The 27,700-nt window shown below is 40.8% G+C and overlaps 1 protein-coding gene across 1 annotated transcript in view; it reads left to right on the plus strand.

Annotated features, from left to right (window-relative positions):
• The first annotated feature begins 887 nt into the window (after positions 1-887).
• Positions 888-27,700, plus strand: part of col9a2 (procollagen, type IX, alpha 2) — a 42,348-nt gene continuing 15,535 nt past the window's right edge. The window contains exons 1-19 of the mRNA XM_047383301.1: positions 888-1,067; positions 2,137-2,211; positions 2,967-3,002; positions 3,127-3,189; positions 8,142-8,195; positions 9,678-9,713; positions 11,485-11,508; positions 11,639-11,692; positions 12,943-12,996; positions 16,083-16,133; positions 16,217-16,273; positions 16,348-16,401; positions 21,387-21,440; positions 21,577-21,630; positions 22,092-22,145; positions 22,270-22,323; positions 22,425-22,478; positions 22,564-22,617; positions 22,704-22,757. Coding sequence (XP_047239257.1) covers positions 996-1,067; positions 2,137-2,211; positions 2,967-3,002; positions 3,127-3,189; positions 8,142-8,195; positions 9,678-9,713; positions 11,485-11,508; positions 11,639-11,692; positions 12,943-12,996; positions 16,083-16,133; positions 16,217-16,273; positions 16,348-16,401; positions 21,387-21,440; positions 21,577-21,630; positions 22,092-22,145; positions 22,270-22,323; positions 22,425-22,478; positions 22,564-22,617; positions 22,704-22,757 — 1,008 coding nt within the window. The 5' untranslated portion in view covers positions 888-995. The remainder of the gene's footprint in view (positions 1,068-2,136; positions 2,212-2,966; positions 3,003-3,126; positions 3,190-8,141; positions 8,196-9,677; positions 9,714-11,484; positions 11,509-11,638; positions 11,693-12,942; positions 12,997-16,082; positions 16,134-16,216; positions 16,274-16,347; positions 16,402-21,386; positions 21,441-21,576; positions 21,631-22,091; positions 22,146-22,269; positions 22,324-22,424; positions 22,479-22,563; positions 22,618-22,703; positions 22,758-27,700) is intronic.

Consider the following 27,700-nt stretch of genomic DNA (forward strand, 5'->3'; position numbering starts at 1 on the left):
GGTGTCAACAACATGAAAGCATGGATCCATCCTGCCTTGTATTGACGGTTCAGGCTGGTGGTGGTGGTGTAATGGTGTGGGGGATATTTTCTTGGCACACTTTGGGCCCCTTAGAACCAATTGACCATCGTGTCAACGCCACAGCCTACCTGAGTATTGTTGCTGACCATGTCCATCCATTTATGACCACAGTGTACCCATCTTCTGATGGTTACTTCCAGCAGGATAACGTGCCATGTCATAAAGGATGAATCATCTCAGACTGGTTTCTTGGACATGACAATGAGTTCACTGGACTCAAATGGCCTCCAGAGTCACCAGATCTCAATCCAATAGAGCACATTTGGGATGTGGTGGAATGGGAGATTCGCATCATGGATGTGCAGCCAACAAATCTGCAGCATCTGTGTGATGCTATCGTGTCAATATGAACCAAACATTCTGAGGAATGTTTCCAGTACCTTGTTGAATTTCTGCCACGAAGGATTAAGGCAGTTCTGTAGGCAAAAGGGGGTCCAACCCCGTACTATCAAGGTGTACCTAATAAAGTGGCTGGTGAGTGTAGAAGCATACAGAGTTAATCAAAGGCTGGTGATTAAGGACTCTTGTGCAGCAAGGGTTTGCTCATAATTCCACTTTCAGTCTCTAGAGCTTAATTTACATTTGAGGTTTTAGAAGAAAGCTTGTATTTTTTTTTATTTTTTTTTTATTATTTTCATTTTGATGTACCTAAACAAGCAAGTTTATATGTATTTTTTAAAATGATCAGAGGCTTCTTCTCCTGCTTCATGGGCCGGCAGTGGAGGCAGGATTCCACCTTTTTTTTGCCCTGCCCTGCACTGCTTCTCCACCCTCCTCAACCTCGATCTGCCCTCTCAAATGTATTTTTTCCCTACTCTGCACTGTGCAAGATAGGAGAGGAGTGAAGGAGCAGAAAGAGGAGCAAGAAGAGGGGATTTGCCGATCTGAAGAGAGACGGACGGTGGAGAGGGACCATGGCTGCTCTCTCTGCCTTGCTAAAGACATGGGTCATCCTGCAAACCCTGTGCCTGGCTTTGGCCCAAGTGGTGAGTGGATGGGAAATGTTGAGACCTGCTCGGCTCAGGGGTGTAGAATAATGAACGCCTTTAAAAGGGGTCAGTGGATTTTGGATGTCTCTATGCTGTGAATTCTGTGGAGTTTTGATTGCAGGTAGAAATAATGGGGAATTAAGGAATGAGGCAGCACATATCCGAGTGGTTACTGACAAGCTTTATAATATTATCGTAGGAGAAATAGACCTTTCGAAAGTTTTTTCTTTTTTTTTTTTTTTGCTTTGCAAATGAAGAGGACTGGACTATCCTCTGTGGGTTATCACTCTAATAGATGGATTCTTCTTTCTCTAAGCCAAGAAACTCTGATTGAAGGATTGCCGGATACAAGGATTTGTCTTTGCCTGTCCTACTCCTTTTTGGTGCAAGTGGACACACATTTCTCAAAACAGAGAAACTATTTATTTATTTATTTATTTATTTATTTAAGAAAACAGCAATCCTTGAAAGATAAACAACAGTGTGCACAGATGCAAATTCACGCTTCACCTACAAACTGTGAAAACCACCTTTTTCCTCATACCACAGATTACTGCAGTTTTCTTTTGAAAAACCTAAAATGGGATTACATTTTATTTTTTAATTATGCGAGACATTCACTGAGGTAAACAGATGAGTGTCTCAGGTGGGGGTGGTGGGGATAAACAGTGCCACTGTCATGGCTCCTCCCTCTAACATTCCTCCCCATTCCCCTACTTTTACATCATTTATTCAACAGTATCCTTTTTGTTTCAGTCCCTGTTGTCTAGTTCTATTACTCTTCTTCTCCACATGACCTTTAGTATATCATGGCTATGATATACTAAATTATGTATGTAATTAAGGGGTTTGTTAGGTTAGAGTTAGTGTGTTGAAGTTGCAAATCCATACATAGAAGTATCACAGTTTTGCATATTTATGCACATACCTGCAGATTATTATTTATGATAAACAATACAAATTCATAAATTGTTTAAGAATGAATATTGTTTCTGCATCATACCAGATTAATATAATTCAAATCTATACAGTTCTTCATGTGTGTTCCTCTCTGTCTGTTTTTCAGAGTGTTCCACCTGGACTTCGGGGTCCACCAGGTCCTCCAGGCCCCTCTGGTACTCCTGGCTCAGATGGCATTGATGTGAGTATCCATCTGCACAGGTTTGTCTAGTTTACTTTCTCACAAAGATCTGTATTGTGCTGGAGAAATACCTGGTTCATACAGAACAGTTTTACCAGCAGAGGGAGCTGCAAATGAAAACACACAGGCACAAAAGGGCTCTGTTCCGTCCCAGGGAAGGGTCTTTCAGAGGCCGAGTGTTGAGTTTGTGTCACAGTAATGTGATACATGCAAGTTAGTTAAAGGAAGGTTGTGTGGCTAAAGCTGAGTCTGCTGTGCTGCTCTGGTGGGGGCAGGAAACACACTGGTTGTGTGTAGATAAATATGCTTAGCTGCTTGCTTTAAAATCAAATTGTTTTTACCAAGCAAAAATAAAATCCAGCAAGGTTTTAGGAAAGAGTTATTATTACTGACTTTTATGTGCTGTTCTTCATTTCTGACTTGCTTCTGAATTAATTTAAAAGCTTAATGGAGGGGTGAAGGCAATGTAGTGTCTTTAGACAGTGCATTGTTAAAGATATTGCTAAAAATTTTAATCGATTGGCAATTTATCTGAAATTACTGTTTGAACAAAGAGACAATTATGCCTAATTTCGTTTTTTGTTTCAAAATGTAGACAATTTGTTTAATGGTATGTAGGTCTAACTCCCTGACTCATTTCTGTACATGTATGTAGTTTTGTTATTTAAGAAAAAAATTACTAATTCCATTATGTGAGTAATGGAATTAGTAGATTTTTGCAGTCGTATTAACACAGCTGTTGTATGTTTCTGCAGGGAGAGAAAGGACCCCCTGGGCCCCCTGGTCAAATAGTGAGTTCCCACTGCTCCATTCTAAAAACAGCAAAATATTATTATTATTATTAAGTTCAGTCACAGTAATTGCAAGCTTTGATTCACATAAGCATCAACTATTTTGCTGTTTGTGTCATTGTAGGGACAAAAGGGGGAGCCAGGAGAGCCTGGCACTTATGGACCTCCAGGGGAGAATGGCATTGATGTGAGTAAGCTGATTGTTATGAGGGATGTGTTGTTTGGGTGGGAGGTGATAAAGGAGGACGATAATGGATGAAAACAGATATACTCACAAACAAAAAGAAATATGAATCAGTTAAAATAATTTTAAACAACGCAGGGCCACGAGTTAGCACTGAAGATGTATGGGAAATGACTATGGGCTATGAAAAATTTTATTAGAAAGCCCCAGTACCTGTTGTATTTGATATTGTATTTTATTTTGGAATGCTTTGGGAAAATTACCATTTCAAAAATAAGAATGGACCAGTTAGCCTTCTGAGCTTTTACAAGTTATCACACAACACCTTATCAGTCACTGAGTTTACCCATTAGTGATACAGATCATATTAGACACATGTTTTGTTTTCAACAATAGAAGATGCAACATGTGTGCATCAGTAAACTAAAGCTGTGTCTTCTTTTACAGTAGTTATCTATGTAATTTTGAAAAAATACAATACAATAATCTCTGTGGTCAGATGGCTCCAAACATACAATTGAAGCAGACTGGCTCATTTTACCACAATCAGCTTCAAAAAGAGAAAGATAATCAGATCCAGCCCATGATGTGGACTTGATGTTTCTTCTCTGCATACAGATCCTTTAAAACATGGCCTGTGATATTCAGAAACACTTATTAAACTTATAAAAATCCCCCCAAAAAAAATGTTTTGGAAGAATTTTGGCATCTTTAGACACCAATGACCTCCTCCAAGTGATCATTTTTCAGATTTAGTTTCATTACCATTTCTGATCTTCCTAAGTCCCTTTTTTTCTTTAATGTGGTGAAACTGTCTTTTTTTTAAACCAGTGAATTCAACTGTATGCTGACTACAGTATCAAGGGTAACAGCTGCTTTGACGTGGTAATAAATTAAACTATAACTTAAAGCGAAAGTTAAAAAAATACCATTTGCAGTTTTCAGAATGTAATGAAGAAACCATGAAGGGGAAAAGATAAAATTCAGTTTATTAGATCACATTTTGTCACATCACAACGAAAACCTTTGATATATTCTGGGACCTTATTTAAAAGACCACCATAATGTAGTACATAGTTGTGGAGTGGAAGGAAAATGATACATGAGATTCAACAAATAAAAATCAAAAAGTGTGACATGCATATGCCCCATTTACTCTGATACCCCCCCAAAAAAACAAGTCAGAAGTCAGTTAATTAATATTAAGAGCCTATCTGTGAGTTTTTAATTTCAGTGTAAATACAATAGTTTGAGGTTTGTTTAAAAACACTGCAACAGAGATACTTCACTCTTACAAGAAAACTGCTAGTCCTGAACTCCAAAAGCCTGGCCTTTGTGAACAAGTGGCAAAAAGAAAGTTTTTTTGAAAGAAATGTGGTCTGCAGTTTGCAGCAAGCCATCTAAATGACACAGCAAACATGTGAAGGAATGACACCAAAATTGAACTTGTTGAACTACAAGCAACTGACCACACATCACCCTAAATACACTATTAGCATAAGGATATAAAGTGGTGGCAGCATCATGCTTTTTGGAATGCTTTTCTTGCAGCAGGGACAGGGAAGATGGCCAGAGTTGATGGAGCTAAATAGACCTAAATAGACTGGATGGCCCCTAATAAAGGGCCCCCGGTTCCATACTCCTTGGTCACCCCACACAGGGCATCACGAGGGACACAGTTGAATGCTTTCTCCAGGTCCACAAAACACTGTGGACTGGTTGGGCAAACTCCCATGAACCCTCGAGTACCCTGTAGAGGGTATAGAGCTGGTCCAGTGTTCCACGCCCGGGACGAAAACCACACTGCTCCACCTGAAGGCGAGGTTCGTCTATTAGCCGGACTCTCCTCTCCAATACCCTGGTGTAGGCCTTACCAGGGAGGCTGAGAAGTGTGATCGCCCTGTAGTTGGAACACACCCTCCGGTCACCCTTCTTATGAAGGAGAACCACCACCCCAGGCTGCCAGTCCAGAGGCACTGTCCCCGACTGCCACGCAATGTTGAAGAGGCGTGTCAACCATGACAGCCCCACAACATCCAGACACTTGAGGTACTCAGGGCAAATCTCATCCACCCCTGAAGCCCTGCCACCACGAAGCTTTTTAACCACCTCGGTGACTTCAGCCTGAGTAATGAAAGAGTTTAACCCCAAGTCCCCAGCCTCTTTTTCCACCAGGGAATGCGTGATGGCAGGATTGTGGAGATCCGCAAAGTACTCCACCGCCCGATAATGTTCCCAGTCGTGGTCAGCAGCCTCCCAACCCCACTGTAAACAGTGTTGGCGAAGCACTGCTTACCCCTCCTGACGTGCCGGACTGTTTGCCAGAATTGCTTCGAGGCCAACTGGTAGTCCTTCTCCATGTCTTCACCGAACTCCTCCCAGGCCTGAGTTTGTGCCTCTGCCACCGCCCGGGCCGCGGCACGCTTGGCCTCACGGTACCCGTCAGCCGCCTCAGGAGTCCCACAAGCCTACCACAGCTGATATCCTTCTCCAGCTTGACAGCGTCCCTTACTGCCTGTGTCCACCACTGGGTTCGGGGATTGCCGCAGCTACGGGCAGCAGCATCGACAATGGATGCGGAGAAAATGGTTCACTCGGACTCTATGTCTCCAGCATCCCCCGGAATCTGGTCAAAGCTCTCCCGGGGGTGGGAGTTGAATACATCCCTGGGCGAGGGCTCCACCAGATGTTCTGAGCAGACCCTCACTATGCGCTTGGGCCTGCCAAGTCTGTCTGGCTTTCTCCTCTTCCAGTGAATCCAACTCACCACCAGGTGGTGATCAGTGGACAGCTCGGCCCTTCTCTTCACCCAAGTGTCCAAAACATGCGGCCGAAGGTCTGATAATACGGCAACAAAGTCGATCATTAACCTCCTGCCTAGGGTTTCCTGGTGCCAAGTGCACTGATGGACACCCTAATGTTTGAACATGGCGTTCATTATGGACAATCCGTGACTAGCACAGAAGTCCAATAACGAAACACCACTCACATTCAGATCAGGGAGGCCATTCCTCCCAATCACGCCTCTCCTGGTGTCACTCTCATTTCCCAGCAGAATAACATAGTCCCCGGGAGGGGCACTATCCAGCAACCCCAACAGGGAACCCAAGAAGGCACTCCGCACTACCGCTTGGCCCGTAGGCTGAAATGACAGTCAGAGACCTGTCCCCAACCCGAAGGCGCAGGGATGCAACCCTCTCATTCAATGGGATAAACCCCAACACGAAATGGCTGAGCTGGGGGTTTGCAAGAAACAAACCCTCCCCAGCCTGCCGCCTCTCCCCGTGGGCCACTCCAGAGTAGAAGAGAGTCCACCCTCTCTCGAGGAGATGGGTTCCAGAGCCCATGCTGTGCGTGGAGGCGAGCCCGACTATTTCTAGTCGATATCCCTCGACCTCCTGCACAAGCTCAGGTTCCTTCCCCCCCAGCGAGGTGACATTCCACATCCCTAGAGCCAGCCTAAGCATCCAGGGATCGGGCAGCCGAGGTCTCCACCTTTGTCCACCACCCAATCCTCTTTGCACTGGTCCCTCACAGTTCCACCTGCAGGTGGTGGGCCCACTGGGCCTGGCTCCAGGGTGGGACTCCGGCTCCGCCGTACCGGGCGAGGTCACGTGCCTTGATTTAGTAGTCCTCATTAAGGTGTCTACCCTCACCTATGGCCACGAACTTTGGATCATGACTGAAAGAACAAGATCCCGGATACAAGTGGCTGAAATGAGCTGGATGCCTCCTGGACGCCTTCCTCAGGAGGTGTTCCAGGTACGTCCCACCGGGATGAGGCCCAAGGAACGGCCAAGGACACGCTGGAGGGACTTTGTCTCTCGGCTGGCCTGGGAATGCCTTGGGCTCCCCCCGGAGGAGCCGGAGGAATGTGTCTAGGGAGAGGGACGTCTGGGTGTCTCTGCTGAGTCTGCTGCCCCCGTGACCTGGTCCCGGATAAAGCGGAAGATGACGAGTACGACGAGTATGATGACAGTCCAACTCCTCAATTTTTCAAAATTTGACAGGTTTTGTGGTGTACACGTGAAAATACATTCCATTGTGTCCAAGAGGGTCCCAACTCCCTTTATACATACGTATGTTTTCTTAATGTATTTAAGTAGTGAGATCAAAACAGTTGGCCCACTGTTACAGGTAAGTGTTGTTTTATGGCATGAAACCCCAGTTAAATACATCAAAGTTGGCAGTTGCAATATAATAAAATTAAAACAAATTAAAAATCAAGGAGTATGGATACAAGGCACTGGATGTACAAGTTTTAGATTAGCTTGGTCTGCTGCTCTTCATCATTGACATTGGTGAGGATGTTCTTTTTATGACCGATTTGATTGACAGGATGTTAAAGTAAAAGCAAGGTTCAGCATAAAGATACACTTCAGAGGGAAATAAAAAAAAATAATATTCAATTTTTTATTGGTTTGGCTTTACTTTAATGCCTGAGAGGTTTACTCTGTATAAAATCATTATACCAATTATCACAGTTGGAGTACATTTTGCATGGCAATAAAGATAAAGAAACATATAAATTTGTATTAATAAAAAAACAAAAAAAAAAGAATTATGTGGGTTATCTGATATGAATTGTGTTTCAGCTTCTGAGTTCTGTCAATGCAACTCACTGGTTCAGTCTAAATCACCAGGAAAGCTTAGTCTCATTGCCAAAAGATCACATGCTAACAAGAGCTCACCCATGCATGCGTTCTCCACAGATTTACCCACTAATCTGTCCTGGAATCTCAAGAAATTCACTCTCTGGTTTATTTCCCAAATAAACCTGAGAACAAAGTCAGCTTTAATCAAATGTGTGGTTAACCCAGTTGTAAGGTCATTTATGCCCCCTGGAAAGCACAATGTAAGCAGGCTGGTCCTTTGTCACCGTTTCTGTATTTCATTACCTTGATCTTATTTAAAATATATCTCATTGGTTTTTATGCCCTTCTTTCTGTCTCCAGGGTTTGATTGGAGCGAAAGGTGATCGCGGACCAATTGGTAGCCCTGGGCCAAAGGCAAGTGTTTAAACAGTCAGCTTGAATAGATTATGCCGAAAGATGGCACCACTACATCTCTGTTGTATTAACTGAGGAAAACATCCAGTGCAAGAAAGTATGGCAGAAGGAAGAAGATGTCCTTCACTTAAAGGCATTTTTCACTTTCAGTCTTGGTAGAATATAGGAGAAACTGTTTGTAATTATTAGGTTATACATTTTCAGAGCATAAATCACACATCTGCTGTGCACCAGGTCCTACATTTAGAAAAAAAAAAACACTTAGATTAACCCTAAAATTGTTATGTAGGCACAGGAAAGCCAAAATAAAGGATCAGCATTTGAGAAAAACTAACTCCACCTTTGCGTTTTCTTTAGAAATGAAAAGTGAAAATAGCAGCCAGCTTTAGCCAGTTGATTTGACTTCATTAACTGATTGTCAGCAAGTGTGAGGGTGTCTTAAAAAAGCAGATAAATAGGCCTTTTGGAGGATGAAAGATACTTATTACAGAAAAAGAAACACAAGCATTTCATCAACTTTTTGAGGCCTGTCACGATTCTGCTTTTGGCACCTTATTCGGAAACGGACAACATTTTCCAGATGATTTTCTGAGGACCAAAGAGCCATCCAGTTCAATGCCACGTTGTACAGTCTGATCCTGGGCTCTTAGGTCCTACCTAAGAGATTATAATAGATGTTAAACCTGCAGGCCTCATTAACATGCTGGATGATTAAGTTTAGTACTGTAAAATCTTTGTTCTTTTGTTAAAAAAAAAACCCCAAAACATCTCAGCTTAGTTTTGCAGGTTGATTGTTAGCAAGCCAAAAGATTCCTGCTACATTGTCCTTAGAACAGAAAAGACTAGCCATCATGTGGGTAAGGGAGGTGAACATAACCAATTGTCCTTACCTCATTCAAATCTGGCAAGGATCATTTGATGTACAACTGCATTTTTTAATATGATTTATTATTATTGCTGATGTGTACAACCTTAGAGAGGAAGTAGAGAACTTTCATTTTACCAATAATTTGCCATAGCAGTCATCAAGGATAATATATCTATTAACCAGGGGTGTAATAACACACAAAAATATTTTTTTGGTATTAAGGACACTATGTTACTGTGTACATTTCAGGACAGTTATATTAAGGAAAGTAGAGCTATGCAGTGCATTTTTCAATATGCCAGCACACATGGCAAGATGGAGAAAGAGTGTAACAGCAGCTTTAATGGTATTGAGGGGGTCCACAAGCTTTGGATCATCTGGTTTGAATGTTTTCCATGCTGTTTGGCTAAATTGCCCTTCATGTTCTGCCTTTCAAGGCTGCATGGCACAGCGTGGAGTTCCATAGTTTAGCTATGTACAGAAATGCTGGATTCCTTTTGCAAACGTGTGCCAAGACAAAATATGAATGCATGCACTGTTCCCATCCGATTTATTTACATGTAAAAACACTAACGTATAACTCACCAATTATGTGATCTTTTTTTCCTTTGCAGGGTCAACCAGGTCCAAGTGGTGAACCTGGACGTCCAGTAAGTGTCACCTTTTCAGTAGCTGGGTTATTATTAAGAACTCCAAACTTATGCTTATAGACAGAAAACACAAGACCCCATCTCTCCTCTTTGCAGATTAAATAAAATTAAATGCAAGATATCATACTCTCACTATGGCCACTTTTTAAGTACACCTGTTTAGTTGTTTGTTAACCCAACAGGTAGTCAGACAGTCATATTGCAGCAGCATAATGCATTTAAGTATCTAGACGTATGGAAAAAGACTTGTTGAAGTTCAAACTGAGCATCACAATGAGGAAAAAATGGGATGTAATTGACTTTGAACGTGGTTGTTGGTGGCAGAGGGGTTGGTCTAATTGATTAACTGCTGATCTACTGGGATTTTCCTGAAACAACCTTGTTTCTGGGTAGAGAAGGGTCTGAAATTAAGAAAATAGAAAACTGTGTGAAGCAGTTGGCTGGATAAAAAAGGGCTTGTTGATGTCAGAGGAGAAAGGACAGCCTTGGTCGAAATCACAGAAGAGCATCAGTAGCTCAAATAACCTTCGGTTACAATAAAGGTTTGCAGAATTCCAGCCTCTGACTCCACAAAATGTCAAACCTTTGGGCAGATGGGCTACACCTTTGCACAGTTTGGACCCCTAAGTGCAAATAATCATCATTTCAAAATAAATGCCACTAGTGCCACAAAAAGGAAAAAGGTAATGGTTGTCAACTACTGATACAGTTTGTCTTTGAGACATCACTGTGTAAATTTTTATTTGGCACAAATCGCCTACCTCAAGGTGATTCTCTACACTGGATAATGCACTTTGATGCAAAATAACTGCAAAAATGCTTTGAACAACATAACAAGAAGGTTGACTTTTAAAATCTTCAAAATGTCTGGATTCCAACCTAATCCTGTGCTGAATAAAGATGATCCAAGGGCCATCCAGGTTTTCATTCCATAGGATTTATTAAAAGGTCACTATATGTCTTTGAAAGATCATCTCGACTCTTAATGTGCTCAGGATAGTTTGGCAGCCAAAATACACTTACCTATACACTTACTATAATCATTTGTGGTTGTTACATCTTATCAGTGTTCAGCTTTTGCTAATGAGGAAACATTGCCATGATACTTAAGAAATGAGTTATGACCCAGTGAATCTTGAATCTGCATTATTGCTTAATGCCTAGATGCTTTAATAACTAGCATATTGTATCCCATCTGGTCTCATATGGCAACCTCCCTGGTAGCCTTTTTGTTGTGCCTGAATGTCTAACCAGCTGTATCCCCTTTTAGTTTATTGGGGCCAGATGTGACATATGCTGCCTGGAACTGATAATAAAAAAAAGCTATTCAAACACATTCTCACACACATTAAATTGAGCCAGTCATTCAAACAAACAAGCTACAAATCACATACAATACAGTCAGACACCACTAGGTGGTGATGTTCATCTTCCTCACACCCTCCAGCAGAAGTCCAGTTATTAAATGTGATGCTGGAGTGCAAACAATTAGCTAAGCTTTTGTTCAGCTTTACAGGGCGACCTGTTTGGTGGGCTGTGCTGAGCATTCAGCTGCCTAATGCTGCTCTGACACAAGATCCTGCCTAGTTGATTCTAAGTAAAAGATCAAGCAGTGTTTGTGACCACTGTTTAGTCTGCATCAAAACTTTACAGAGGGATTATCAAATTTTTTATAGTTGTCATTAATTACCTTTTTAAAGCACCAGTTAGTGCTCTGACGGATATTTCTATGTCTGTAAATTAACCCCACTCATTCTTCCTGTCCACACAGGGATTCGGCCTTCCAGGTCTGGCTGTAAGTAGCATGTTTGCTGTTACAAATAAATACTTTGACATTTTATCTTTGCTTTTAAGAAATTGGAAATGGAATTGGTATATGCTAATGTTCTTTTGTGCTCTATTTGTCTACATCGCTGTTTGTGTAGGGTGCCCCAGGGCCAATTGGTATTCCAGGTCAAATTGGACCGCCTGGACCAAAGGTAGGACATAAGCTTTTTTTTAAACATTCCCTGCAAGATTAACTACATTGACATATTACTTACTATAATCCCTTTTTTTTTTTCATTAGAATATTACCCCAGTGAGAACATAAAAAGCATTTTCTAGTCATATCCAATATGTCTTACTGCAGTTTGCATCAGGCGAACAACAGGGGCTATAGCCAGAAGTGGCTATAGCCATTTAAAAAAAAAAATAAAAAAACAGCACACCAATAGACTATCTTTACAACAAATGACACACTTTATTTGATTTTTGTAGGAATTTAAGCTATGACTTAAAAGATAACCCATCAAAAAGATAAAAAATAAAATATTAAGGTAGCATCTCCATGAGCATGGTTCACATATTCTTATTCTTTAGCTAGTGCACTGTCAGCACTTTGTGTTAACAGCAGTGCATCACAACCAGTTATAGGCCTCACAGCAGAATCAATTTGTCTTATTACCACACACTTGTGATGACATGAATGTATTAGAATGATGTGCTAGTGTCACAGTAGAATAGAAGGCTCTCCTCATTTCCAGCCCTTGACGAAAAGGCAATACATTACAACCAATTGGCAGCCTTGCAGTGATATTAAAAGCTCTTCTTATTACCCCAACCTTCTGGTTGCAGCAATGCTCTGCAATCAATTACCAGCCTTGCAGTAAAATAGAAGGTGCTAGCAATTATCAGTACCTTGTGTTTGCATAAGTGCCAAAAATCAAATGCCTGCATTACAGTAGAACAGAATGTTGTTCGCATTACTGCCCTCTGTGGTAGCAGGAAATACATTACAACCAATTGCTGGCTTTGCAGTAGAAGAAAGGTTTCTTCTTACTATCACCACATAGTGCTGTTAGTAAAGTACTGCAATGATCTATTAGTCTAGCAGTAGAATAGAACACTATTGTTATCAATGTCATCGTGGGGTAAAAGAAATGTGTTGCAACCATTTGTCTGCCTACAGTACATACTACATACCTACAGTACATACTACTACTACTACTACTACAGTGCGTACTACATAGAATAGAAGGTGCTTCTTATGCCTCCATCTTGTGGTAGCAGCAATGGATAGAGAGCTCATCGTTTTTACACCACCTTGTGGTAGTAGCAGGGCTTCACAGCTAGCTACAGTGAAACAGCTAACAGCAGCTTGCAGTGGAATACAATGTTCGTATTACAGTACCTATTTGTACACCGACTTTTGTTTTTGTGGCTGTTTTCTTTCCTGTCCTTCATATAGGGTGTTTTGGGGCCACCAGGTCCTCCAGGACTCCCTGGACCTCCAGGCAAGCCAGTAAGAGTACATTCAAATATTTTTTGTAAAGGAAAACAACTAAATTGATCCTGAAACAATTCAATGGTAATATATTAAAATACAAGGATCACATTGAGCATTAAATGAGTTGAGACAAATAATGGCAGGTAAAAATAACACACCAATGAAATGGATGGACACAATGCTGCTCACCACTTTTCAAGGGAGTTCTGGCCAAGAGGCAGCAACAAATAAAATACAAAGTTACATAGTTAAAAGAAAAACAACAGATTATGAAAAACAGGTACATTTTATTGAATCAGCCTCAAGAACATTTAGTTTGGAAGTAAAAGCAGTCAGTGAGATAAGTTCAGTTTAATTTCAATTAAAAAGTTTTTTGAAGCAAGTTGCAAGAGGAGGGAGCTGAGTGAACAAAGGCTTTCTTGCCCAAATCAGTCTGAGCAAAGGCATAGAAAGAAGCAGCAAATTGTGTGAACGAAAGGTATCGAATCAACATTTCTAAATGTAATTGCAGAACATATATAGGCCGGAAGAAGTCCAAGTAATGCCTTATAAACAAAAGTTAACCAATGGGAATTCCTTCGAGCAGCCAAACCAGACCATCCCATCCGTGAATATAAATCACAATGGTGTGTTGACATTTTGCAGTTTGTAATGAACCTCTGAGAAGAGAGATTGACAGTCTAGCATCTTGAGACATTGTAAAGAAGCAATCATGTACAAAAGATCTCCATGACAAAATACAATACAATACAGACATAAAAGTTGCACCAACTAGCCGCTTTCTAGCAGCATATGAAAAACACAACTTTTTACGAAAATAAAAACCCAGCTTCAATTTGACCCTTTTTTACAAGATTTTCCACATGGGGTTTAAAAGTGAGGGTGTCATCAATCAATATCCCCAGATATGTCTATGTATGATCCCCTCAGTGTTCAAGAGAATACTGAGGGGATTTTCTGAGGCCCCTTGGATCTGGAAAAATATATCAATTTGATTTTATCAGCATTAAGAACAAACTTCAAGTTTAATAAAGATCATTGGATTGCAACAAAGTCCAATTGCCTCAGTAGGAGTGGCTCCAGTGAAATAAATAACCATATAATCTGCGTAAAATGCAAGTTTGCGTCAGACACATTCTTTCCTAAATCATTTATATAAATTATAAATAGAGGATGACCTAATATTGATCCCTGTGGCACACCCTTGTGGACAGTTACAGCATCAGAACAAATATTGTCATATTTAATACATTGTACAGTTTTTTAGATATTTTTGAACCAGGCAACCACTTGGTTTGAAAAACCAGAGTGCTGAAGTCTGACTATCAAAGTTTGCAGTGCAGTGTATGATTTTCTTTTTACTTTCCAGCAGTAAACAAAGAATCTTTTTCAATTTCCAAACTTAAATTAATTTTATTATGTTCCGAAACTTGCAAAGTTAAAGCTGTAGTCCATAACTTTTCTTAAATGAGGAGAGAGAGAGAGGAGATTTTGAAATCTGACTGCTTTAGCTTCCACACCTGCTCCCCCTCCCCTCCTGAAGGAGCTGAAAGCCACACCTCCAACACACGTACACACAGGGCAAGTGGTGTGAATAGAGGACATAATGCATTGACCCAAAAAATAAACGCAATAGGCCATAGTAGCCCATGCTATACTATTCACATAGCCTAAATCACATTCAATGTAAGATTAATCGGCTTTTGTTCCTCTCCATCCTCATCCACAGTTTGCTTGATGTTTAAACTACAGACTGACATTACATTTAATGTAGATCTGGTGAACTTTATCTGTTTTATTTTATTTTATTTTTTTATCTTAATTTTAACCTTCTAAAATAATTTTGTTTTTGCCTGATCAAAATAAACTTTGCCTACTCTTCATCAGTTTTGAGCACTTGTAGATCATACATCTTCCTCCATCTCCAGTATAAATTCTACTATAAAGTTGTAAATGTCTCAAGGTAAGTTTTGTAGAAGGACTTTTAAATTGTCTAAACGTTCATTGAGAACCAGAAAGTAGCCGAGGAATTTGAATTATTTTGGTTGCATCATTGTGCACCTCCTGGCTGACTGAGGCATGAGGCCCCTTTTATGCACACTGTTGCATATACTTGTTGATTGATAGCTCTCTCAAGACAAAAACATTAGACATCTGGTCAAAGTTGTAGACGCGCCTCTCAGATTTGTTTAGCTGTAGAGGCCAGGGGAGGGGCTATAGTAAAATAATAATGATCACAGATTTCCTATTTTTCATCATAGAACATGTCAGATTTCATCATCTCTGAAATTATTCTAACAATTAAAAGTTGCAGACTACAGCTTTAAGAAGTGACTGTATAATTGATTGGATTTGTTTCAACTATTAAAGTAGTAAAAACAGGCATAGCCAATGCCTGGATAGATAGATTATACAACAATATAACCACTTGGAAATGGTCAACATTGATGATTAGAAAACCTTTTAAATCAGACTGCTCATATATGAGAACAATGCATGCTTAAATGACTGTGGAGCAGTTATTTAGATATTTAGACAACCTAATTTACCAGCTGTACCTGACTGCAGCATATGCAGCTGTTGGGAAAAATCCCCCCTTATAGATGGCAATTCTTCTGACTTGTATGTCATACTAAGTATGGAATTTTTGCTCATTGGATGCTAGAGGTAGCCTGATTTGGACTTCAGCTGATTTTTCGACAGTATCAGTGATGTTTATATTTGGTTTGAAGTTGTTTCAGGAGAGTAAGTTCAGCAAGCTGCTGGACATACCTTATCACTGTTGAAGATGGGAGTGTTTTTACCTAGAATTATGTTCTTTGCCCAGGGGAATGTATTTGTTTAACTTTTGTGCTGTCCAAGGACAAATAAACCCCTATTAAATCAGTGGGGTGTCTTATCTGACTCCAGCAGTAATACATAAGTCTCTAGCGATCCCTCAGTTTCTAACTTAATCTATAAGCAGAGAGATATAATGATAGGTAGAAGAATTACTGGATATAATGGGAAGGGTGCTGACTCAGCGTAGAGAAGAAGAGGTAACTCTTTGCCAACTGAAGCCAGCAGACTTCCCTCAGCCATGTATCCAAATGTCTGTCTAGGGTCCTCCAGGCAAGTTTATTGGTCTTGAGGAGGGTAGTGCAGACTTGCAGGTAAGATCTTTCACTTCTAGATTCTCACTATTTTTGGCACAATTTCAATTCTGCTAATGTATTTTTTTGCATCTCTTCAACAGTGTCCTCTCAACTGCCCAGCAGGGCCTAAAGGCCCTCAGGGTCTACAGGGTGTTAAAGTAAGGGTTCTGTCTCATTATTTTCTGTTACTAAGTTTGCCACAACACCATCTTGACTAAGAGTTGCTCTCTAGGGACACAAAGGGCGTGCTGGTGTTCTTGGAGACCCCGGCAGCATAGGGAAACTGGTAAGCTGCAAAGTACACAAGTATCTATACATGTTTATGTTTTACAGTGTTGCACATTCAGCCACTTCTAAGAACCACAGGAGGCAGGGATTAGTTCTAATGAAGCCCCCTGAGGCACATGACTGCACTAATCTGGCAGCGATTAGTCAGGCTGGGCCTCAGACCTGAAGTCTACTTGCAGCGTGCCAGATTAAAGAGGTGGTGAGGAGCCAGGTACATGAAGAGGAGGATGAGAGAGTCAAGGTTCACGCAGACCTCTCACCTCGCCGTTTTAACCAGAGGTAATGAGCACACTGCAGGCTCCTAGGGAGAGGCTAGTTGAGTCCGAGGACTTAGCCTCTGATCTTCCCACACAATGAACCTCCTGGCAGTGCTTAGATGCTGAAAAACACTCTGCTCACCCTGTGACCACTCCACATAGACCCAGTGAGGATTTAAGAGGGCCTGCTTTGATTCAAGGTAGCCCTGTCTTTTCTACTTCTTAAAGACAGCTGCCAGGAGCTGTTAACATCTCCAACAGCTGCTCAGACTAAGACTCAGATGTTAGCTAAAGAGAAATGTTTTACTTACTGCATACTAAATCACTTTTGGATAAAAGACTGATGAGGCCTCTCATCTTTCTCTCTGCACCAGCAGCAAACAATGTTGAGATATTACATTTCTGTAATTGTTAGACAGCTGTTTTAACATAGCTGATTGAGGATTAACATATTTATGCAAATTGGTAATACTGTTTCTTAAAGACACAGGTAATATACTGTATATTACGTTTAAACATGACTTGAACCTAAAATTTAAAACAGCAAACTCAATAGTAAGATCCTTGCAAAAAACAGTGATCAAATGAGACATAGAGTCCTTTTCTCAAGCACTTAGCCAATCAAACTACCTCCAAAATTGCTTTCCTTGCTGATACCTGTTTTTTTATAGTCATATTCAATAAATGAGTTACTTACTGAAACGTTTTTTTTATTTCAGTAACTCCATTTACTAAGTAAAACATATGATGTAGAATAATGGCAGACTTATTTTTGTCAATTATGATGATTTTCCACCCACAGCTAATAAAAACATGACATTTAAGATTAGAATATTACTTCAGTCAGTCATTTTCTACCGCTTATTCCATAGTGGGTCGCAGGGAAGCTGGTGCCTATCTCCAGCAGTCTATGGGCGAGAGGCAGGGTACACCCTGGACAGGTTGCCAGTCCATCACAGGGCAACACACAAACAACCATGTGCACACTCATTCATACACCTAAGGGCAATTTAGAGTGATCAATTAACCTAACAGGCATGTCTTTGAACTGTGGGAGGAAGCCAGAGTACCCGGTGAGAACCCACACATGCACGGGGAGAACATGCAAACTCCATGCAGAAAGACCCCCAGCCAGGAATCGAAACCAGGACCTTCTTGCTGCAAGGCAACAGTGCTACCAACTGCGCCACTGTGCAGCCCGAATATTACTTCAAATTGTGCTTATTTTTAAAAGTCACTTGTGAAAAAAAAAAAATCATCAAAGCGCATATTCTATTGTAATGAATATGACTGTATACAGTAAATAGACTCAGACTGAGCTTGCAAACAAATTGATTTAATATTCTTTATTAAAGAGCAAAGGATGCCAAAACAGCCTGGCTCAAGGAAACGTTTACAAATTCACTCAGCAAAGCTCAAAGCACATTGGTTATGGTGTATTTTGTTTCTTTATTTTGTCATATCTACATAAACACATAAATACTACCAAGGTTTAGGTTCCATGATATTTTCTTCTGTTTTTTTTCCTGTTTTTTGCTTTTTTATAGTAAGCTATAACAACATGCTTATGCAAGTTTGGTCAAGCTCTTTTTTTAGCTACTCCTGTGTTTTGTGTCTTATTTCCGATCTCTGGTTTTGTGAAGTTTTGACAAAACATTACAATTGTAATTATATTCTCTTTAAGAAGTATATCTTTTATAATAGATTTTTAAGTTCAGTAGAAACCCAATACATTTTTCACTACAGCTTCACAGGGAGCAATAATGTGATGGTTTGTACATTTTCTACAAAGAAGAACAAAGGAACTGAAAATAATTAATAATGGATATACACTCAACAGCCACTTTATTAGGTACACCTTGCTAGTACTGGGTTGAACCCCCTTTTGCCTTCAGAACTGCCTTAATCCTTCGTGGCATAGATTCAACAAGGTACTGGAAACATTCCTCAGAATGTTTGGTTCATATTGACATGATGCTATCACACAGATGGTGCAGTTTTGTCGGCTGCACATCCATAAAGCGAATCTGCCGTTCCACCACATCCCAAAGGTGCTCTATTGAGATCTGGTGACTGTGGAGGCCATTTGAGTCCAGTGAACTCATTGTCATGTTCAAGAAACCAGTCTGAGATGATTCGTGCTTTATGACATGGTGCGTTATCCTGCTAGAAATAACCATCAGAAGATGGGTACACTGTGGTCATAAAGAGATGGACATGGTCAGCAACAATACTCAGGTAGGCTGTGGCGTTGACACAATGCTCAATTGGTACTAAGGGGCCCAAAGTGTGCCACGAAAATATCCCCCACACCATTACACCACCACCACCAGCCTGATCTGTTGATACTAGGCAAGATGGATCCATGCTTTCATGTTGTTGATCCCAAATTCTGACCGTACCATCCGAATAAAGCAGCAGTTATTGAGACTCATCATACCAGGCAACGTTTTTCCAAGTTTGATGAGCCTGTGCGAATTGTAGCATCAGTTTCCTGTTCTTAGCTGACAGGAGTGGCACCTGGTGTGGTCTTTTGCTGCTGTAGACCATCCGCCTCAAGGTTCGATGTGTTGTGCATTCAGAGATGTTCTTCTGCATGCCTTGGTTGTAATGAATAGTTATTGGAGTTACTGTAGCCTTTCTATCAGCTCGAACCAGTCTGGCCATTCTCCTCTGACCTTTGGCATCGACAAGGTATTTGCGCCCACAAAACTGCCGCTCACTGGATATTTTCTCTTTTTTGAACCATTTTCTGTAAACTCTAGAGATGGTAGTGCGTGAAAATCCCAGTAGATCAGCAGTTTCTGAAATACTCAGACCAGCCTGTCTGGCACCAGCAACCATGCCACGTTCAACGTCACCTAAATCACATTTCTTCCCCGTTCTGATGCTCAGTTTGAACTGCAGCAGATCGTCTTGACCATGTCTACATACCTAAATGCATTGAGTTGCTGCCATGTGATTGGTTGATTAGAAATTTGCTTTAACGAGCAGTTGGACAGGTGTACCTAATAAAGTGGCCGGTGAGTGTATATCCAAGAAACCAAAGACGTTTTACAACCCCAATTCCAATGAAGTTGGGATGTTGTGTAAACATTTCAAATTGTTTTTGGAAATCATGGACGTCGTGTCCAGGCCAGAGAGGAAAAGGACTATCCTGATTGTTATCAGTTCCAAGTTCAAAAGCCAGCATCTGTGATGGTATGGAGGTGTGTTAGTGCCCATGGCCCATGGCATGGGTAACTTGCACATTAATGCTAAAAGGTATGAACAGGTTTAGGATCGACATATGCTGCCATCCAAGCAATGTCTTTTTCAGACACATCACTGCCTTCTTATAGTAGCTCAACTGTTGAGTAACTGAAGTTGTACATCAAGCAAGAATGGAAAATAATTCCTCCTACAAAGTTTCAATGATTAGTGTCCACAGTTCCCAATTGCTTATTGAGCATTGTTATAAGAAAAGATGATGTAACACAATGGCAAACATGCCCCTAACCCCAGTTTTTTAGAATGTGTTGCATCTTGTTCTAATAACTGACAGGTTGTTGTCACAACCTGTCTTAGTGCATCTCTAGAAGGGAGAAATACCTTTAAACATTTTTAGAAATTACAAATATTAAGAGAGGAGGACAGTGATTGGTATTTACATTATATTTGCATCAAATAATTATTTTATGTGAAATAACAGTGTTGACAAACTTTATAAAACCCTGACAAATCAGGTGAGTCATAATAAAATTTCTGAAGACATTTAACAGATATTCAGAATCTGAAGTGTGATGGAAATTCTTGCAGTAAGCATTCCACAGTGTATGACCTTTTTTTTATCTTCTCCTCAGAACATCTATGTTAGTGGAGGAAGCTGTAAAAACCATTATCAGAAGTTTAATGGTTCAGACCCATCTTTTAGGATGATGTCAGGAAGGGCAGTTAGGTCTGTTCCTAGATAACCTTGTCACCTTTGAACTCAAGAAGGGTTTGGGTCATAAAACACAGACTCTTTGAAGTTGAGATAATACTGTCATGTTCTGGTACAAATACTGTGTGTAAATGTTGATCGGGGCTCTGCTCAACTGACTTGCTCGGTGACAGAGTCATTCAAAGGCTGAATGCCTTTGAATAAAACTTATAAAGAGAAAGTGCGGATTTTTCTCTTCTTGTGAGTCAACTTCTCTCCACTTTGATAAGAAAATTCCACAACAGAAGCTAGCCAAATGCTGTCTGTCAAAAATATATATGCCATTTGTACCCAGGAATCAAAGCTGGGATTGTTGTTAAACCTTGGCTGATAAGGTTCCAGCACATAACAACAAGTCCCAGCATATAAGTTAAGATTTCCCTCTGGAAATTTCACAGTAGAACTACTATGACCCCCTTTAACTCTGACCCTTTTTGCATTTCGCAGCGGTGTACCTTGAAGTCTATGTGTTTGTGAGGGAAATTGGGATCTGTAAGGGGAAATTTGGATTGGGCCATTAAGTTTTGAGCTCACTCTAGCTGGTTAATTAGTTTCAGCTAGAATTCTATCAAGCCTGACTCAGCCAGTACACAGTATGCAACCATCAAAGGCCGGTTAGGGTCACAGATGCAACCATCGAAAACTGGTTTTAAAGTGTTTTCTCTCTGGTTTGAATTAAATATACACACACAAGACAAAATTAGAACTCCAGTAAGTTTGGGTAAATGTGTAAAATGAAAAGTCTGTTTTCTCTTTTTTTAACAGGGATCCAAGGGAGATGTCGGTATCTCTGGGGAACAGGGCATCCCAGGACCCACGGTATGCTGTAAAATTAGCATGAGTTAGTGAGTGATTGTTTGAGCTTAGCATAACAAGAGCCTGGCAATGGCAGTGCTCTGCTTTGGTCATGATTAAAGGCAAGGCTCTGCCTTACATTATTTACTTTTCTTTTTAGGGCCCAGTGGGTCTGAGGGGTTATCCAGGAATGATGGGTCCTAAAGGAGAGGCAGTGAGTGTTTTGTTTCTTTGATTCATTTGCAGCCTTATTGTCTGCTTACTCTGTGGATGCAGGGCAATTCTAATTCTGCACTGAGCACCAAGAAGGCACAGCCAGACCGAACCCCTCTATGCAAACACCATTCATTACCAGCAATGGGGACATATGGAAATGATGCTAACACAAATCTCTCTCCTTCTCTAATGAGTTGGGGTTGTCTGGGTCCACGGTGACTCCATCTGTAGTTAATGATCCACTGTAGCCATCCATCTTACTGTTAACATTAGCCAAGTTAGCCAAGTTAGCACCCCGGCTTAAAGCCAAAACAAGAGTGGCTGGCTCTCTGCGCTGTTCCCATTAGTGGAGTGAGTAAAGAACTAATTATCCCTTTATCACAATAAATAATTGGCTTCTGCAACTTAACTTTCCCTCTGATCTCAGTTGATTGATGGCACTTGGTTGTTCTCTGGCAGGGCCCTCGTGGTTACAAGGGCATCATCGGACCTGTAGGAATTTCTGGACCTCCTGTGAGAAGACACACATACATACACACACACACACACACACACACACACACACACACACACACACAAGTTATTAATGTTAATCAAAGTTCAGAATATTCTAAGGTACCCTTTGTTGTTCTTCAAGGGTGAGGAAGGACCCCGGGGGCCACTTGGAGATTCAGGAGAAAAAGGAGACACAGTGGGTGAATCCTCTACAGTTATTGCCACACACAACTGTTATTCCTCAAAACTTGATTGTATGACTTGATTCTGATAGACAGACACATTTGTTTTCTGCAGGGTGGCCGAGGTATCCAGGGCCCACAGGGGGCAGTTGGCAAAAAGGGGGAGAATGTGAGTGAAGGTTCTTGTTTGTTCCTTGATGCTTTCAGAAAGTGTGCCAAATAAAGTCCTTTCATTCATCTGCCTGCTATTCCAGGGTCTTCCGGGTATCGATGGAAAAGATGGCACACCTGGCATTCCTGGAATCAAGGTAAGTTTGCACTTGCTGCTGTGATGATTTGAGTCTGGATTAAATATGCATGTTTATTCTTTCTTTTTTTGCACTCTTTCATACAGGGTGCTGCTGGGCAACCTGGAATGCCTGGCCCCCCTGGCTCTCAGGGGACAGCAGTGAGTGATCTTTATGAATGTGTCATCTAAATGTCTTCATGTACCTTAAACCTTTTTTCAAATTTTTCACATTTCACATTTCACACAACATATTTCAATATTTTTTCTTGGGATTTTATGTGAACTACCAACATAATGTACATAAAGTGTGAAATGGAAGGGAAAGTATTATGGATTTTCAGTGTTGTTTACAAATAAAATTATTAAAAGAGTATGGGATAAAAGCAAAAATGCCATGGAAACTCTGACTGAGCTGCAAAGATCCACAGCTCAAGTGGGAGAATCCATTGACAAGACAACCATTAGTTGTGCACTCCACATATCAGACGTTTAAGGAAGAGTGGCAAGGAAAACATTTGACCATTGAAAACATGCAAAATGGATGGATTACTAACACTGAATATCATCCTGCACACACCATTGCCATGGTGACACATGGTGGTGGGAATTTTGTGCTGAAGGGATTAATCATACTTTGAAAGTATAGCTGGTCAGTCTTATAAGAAGATGGATGGAGATAAATACAGAGTAATTCTGGAAGAAAGCCTTTTAGGGGCAGTAAAAAAATAAAAAATAAATCTGAGATTTGGGAGGAAGTTCACGTTCCAGCAGCAAAACCATCCTACAATGCAATCATTTTGATAAAAAGCTTATTCACATGTTAATTCAATTCAATTCAGTTCATTTATATAGCGCCAATTCACAACACATGTTGTCTCAAGGCACTTCACAAGTCAGGTACATACAGGTCCTTCTCAAAATATTAGCATATTGTGATTAAGTTCATTATTTTCCATAATGTCATGATGAAAATTTAACATTCATATATTTTAGATTCATTGCACACTAACTGAAATATTTCAGGTCTTTTATTGTCTTAATACGAATGATTTTGGCATACAGCTCATGAAAACCCAAAATTCCTATCTCACAAAATAAGCATATTTCATCCGACCAATAAAAGAAAAGTGTTTTTAATACAAAAAACGTCAACCTCCAAATAATCATGTACAGTTATGCACTCAATACTTGGTCGGGAATCCTTTGGCAGAAATGACTGCTTCAATGCGGCGTGGCATGGAGGCAATCAGCCTGTGGCACTGCTGAGGTCTTATGGAGGCCCAGGATGCTTCGATAGCGGCCTTTAGCTCATCCAGAGTGTTGGGTTTTGAGTCTCTCAACGTTCTCTTCACAATATCCCACAGATTCTCTATGGGGTTCAGGTCAGGAGAGTTGGCAGGCCAATTGAGCACAGTGATACCATGGTCAGTAAACCATTTACCAGTGGTTTTGGCACTGTGAGCAGGTGCCAGGTCGTGCTGAAAAATGAAATCTTCATCTCCATAAAGCTTTTCAGCAGATGGAAGCATGAAGTGCGCAAAATCTCCTGATAGCTATCTGCATTGGCCCTGCCCTTGATAAAACACAGTGGACCAACACCAGCAGCTGACACGGCACCCCAGACCAACACTGACTGTGGGTACTTGACACTGGACTTCTGGCATTTTGGCATTTCCTTCTCCCCAGTCTTCCTCCAGACTCTGGCACCTTGATTTCCGAATGACATGCAGAATTTGCTTTCATCCGAAAAAAGTACTTTGGACCACTGAGCAACAGTCCAGTGCTGCTTCTCTGTAGCCCAGGTCAGGCGCTTCTGCTGCTGTTTCTGGTTCAAAAGTGGCTTGACCTGGGGAATGCGGCACCTGTAGCCCATTTCCTGCACACGCCTGTGCACGGTGGCTCTGGATGTTTCTACTCCAGACTCAGTCCACTGCTTCCGCAGGTCCCCCAAGGTCTGGAATCGGCCCTTCTCCACAATCTTCCTTAGGGTCCGGTCACCTCTTCTCGTTGTGCCACTGAGGTGCCTTGATACAGCACTCTGGGAACAGCCTATTCGTTGAGAAATTTCTTTCTGTGTCTTACCCTCTTGCTTGAGGGTGTCAATAGTGGCCTTCTGGACAGCAGTCAGGTCGGCAGTCTTACCCATGATTGGGGTTTTGAGTGATGAACCAGGCTGGGAGTCTTAAAGGCCTCAGGAATCTTTTGCAGGTGTTTAGAGTTAACTCGTTGATTCAGATGATTAGGTTCATAGCTCGTTTAGAGACCCTTTTAATGATATGCTAATTTTGTGAGATAGGAATTTTGGGTTTTCATGAGCTGTATGCCAAAATCATCCGTATTAAGACAATAAAATACCTGAAATATTTCAGTTAGTGTGCAATGAATCTAAAATATATGAATGTTAAATTTTCATCATTACATTATGGAAAATAATTAACTTTATCACAATATGCTAATATTTTGAGAAGGACCTGTACATTCCAATTAATCCTAATCATTGAACAGTGCAGTCAGATTCAGTTATTTATTCAAACTGGATAAAACGTTTTTCTAAGGAAACCCAGCAGATTGCATCCAGTCAGTGACTTGCAGCATTCCTCCCAGATGAGCATGTAGAGACAGTGGACAGTCACTGGCGTTGTCTTTGCAGCAATCCCTCATACTGAGCATGCATGTAGCGACAGCGGAGAGGAAAAACTTCTTTTTAACAGGAGGAAACCTCCAGCAGAACCAGGCTCAGTGTGAGCAGCCATCTGCCACGACCGACTAGGGGTTTGACAGAACAAAGCAGAGACACAAAAAGAACAAAGAAGCACTGATCCAGGAGTCCTTTCTATGGGAAGGAAAAGTAAATGTTAATGGATGTAGTTCCTTTAGTTGTTTCACCTAGAAAGAAAGAACAGATAAACTCTGAGCCAGTTTTCAAGGTTAGAGTCTGAAAGAGAGCACATATAATTAGTTACAGTAAAAGCTCAGTCAATTGCTATATCTAGGAGAGAAAAAGGGTTAAACACTGAAAGACAGGGCCAAGTGGATCATCGGTAGAAGGTGAGCATTAAGTTGTTGCCAGCAGAAGCTTGGACAATGCCCATCTCCAGAAAGGTGTCACAGGTAGACACAGAGTCAGGCCAGGTGTAGCTTCTAGGAAGAGAAAAGAGAGAAAACATAAAGTTAAAAACTGAAATAACAGCAAATAACGCAAAATTGGAGAGTAGTGTGAGAATGTAGCGAAGAGGGTGAAAGTGGTAATTATGTCCTCCAGCAGCCTAAGCCTATAGCAGCATAACTACAGAGATAACTCAGGATAACCTAAGCCACTCTAGCTATAAGCTTTATCAAAAGGGAAATTTTTAAGCCTAGCCTTAAAAGTAAACAGTTTGTCCATCTAGAGCCCACTAATGGCCATTGTTATACTAAAAAACACAAGGATTGGGATACCTCTCTCTGTCAGATTGACCATAACCATTGGAAAAGAGAGGGGGTCATACAGGTAGAAGGAATGGAGGGTGTGTTTGCACCTCAACCATAACTGAGCCGGTTTAAGCTAAACCTGACTCCCCCTTACTCCATCCAACAGGGAGGGAGGAAGGCGGAGGTAAAAAATAAGGAAGATAGCTCAGGATAACCTAAGCCACTCTAACTATAAGCTTTATCAAAAATGAAAGTTTTAAGCTTAGCCTTAAAAGTAGACAAGGTGTCTGCCTCACTGACTAAAACTGGGAGCTGGTTCCACAGGAGAGGAGCCTTATAACTAAAGGATCTGCCTCCCATTCTACTTGTAGAGACTCTAGGAACCACCAGTAAACCTGCAGTCTGAGAACAAAGTTCTCTGTTAGGAACATATGGAACAATCAGATCTCTGATATATGATGGAGCTAGATCATTAAGGGCTTTATATGTGAGGAGGATAATTTTAAATTCTATTCTGGATTTAACAAGGAGCCAATGAAGGGAAGCTAAAGTAGGGGAAATATGATCTCTCTTTTTAATTTTCATCAGAACTCTTGCTGCAGCATTTTGAATCAGCTGAAGGCTTTTAACTGCATTTTGTGGACATCCTGATAGTAACAAATTACAATAGTCCATCCTTGAAGTAACAAATGCATGGATTAGTTTTTCAGCGTCGCTCCTGGACACGATATTTATAATTTTGGCAATGTTCCGGAGATGAAAGAAGGAAATCCTAGAAACCTGTTTAATATGGGATTTAAATGACATGTCCTGGTCAAAAATAACACCAAGGTTTTTACTTTATTATCGGAGGTCAATGCAATGCCATCCAGGTTAAGTGTTTGACTAAGCAGTTTCTTTTTTAAAGACTCCGGTCCAAAGACGACAACTTCTGTCTTGTCTGAATTTAGAAGCAGAAAATTTAAAGTCATCAAAGTTTCTATCTAACTGGTTGTGCTCATCAGGATTCTAGAATAAACAAAGCTGAGTGTCATCAGCGTAACAGTGAAAATTTTGTCTATGCTGCCTGATAATTGTACCTATTGGAAGCATATGTTAGCATGAATTCACATGTTAATATGCTCCAGATATAAGGTCCAGATCTAAATCCAATTGAGAATCTGTTGCATGGCTGGAACTTTGCTGTTCACAAATATATACCATCTAATCTCACTGAACGTATGGTATTTGACAAAATAATGAAATTTTTGTTTGTAATGTGATACAATGTGGAAATATCAATTTGTATGAATACTTTTGTAAGGTACTGCAGACATTAAATACTTGTTGTCACTCGGAACACGTAGGCCTCTTTTCTTTTTAGGCTCAACAAAACTAAAATACCAGAAAATGACACTAGGTTGTAGCAAACCCATCCATTTGAGTTTCAGCTGTGTTTTCTGGGCAGTCATCCAGGGTAACAGAGACCCTTTGACCCACTTTGTTTTAGTATACAAACCACCTTGAAAAGGCCCTCTTCTCCCTCTGCAGACTATTTATCACTATCAGACCAGTGGGAAACACACAAGTGCATATTCGTGTGTGTGTACATGTGTGTCTTTGCATTATTTTGAATAAGGGGTAATGGAGCATGAGATGCACACTTTGCTGTGGGATCACTGCTGTGACACTCAGGCTGCTACAGACTAAAC

The sequence above is a fragment of the Girardinichthys multiradiatus genome, chromosome 13 (assembly GCF_021462225.1).
Source record: "Girardinichthys multiradiatus isolate DD_20200921_A chromosome 13, DD_fGirMul_XY1, whole genome shotgun sequence".
In the NCBI taxonomy this organism is placed as follows: domain Eukaryota; kingdom Metazoa; phylum Chordata; class Actinopteri; order Cyprinodontiformes; family Goodeidae; genus Girardinichthys; species Girardinichthys multiradiatus.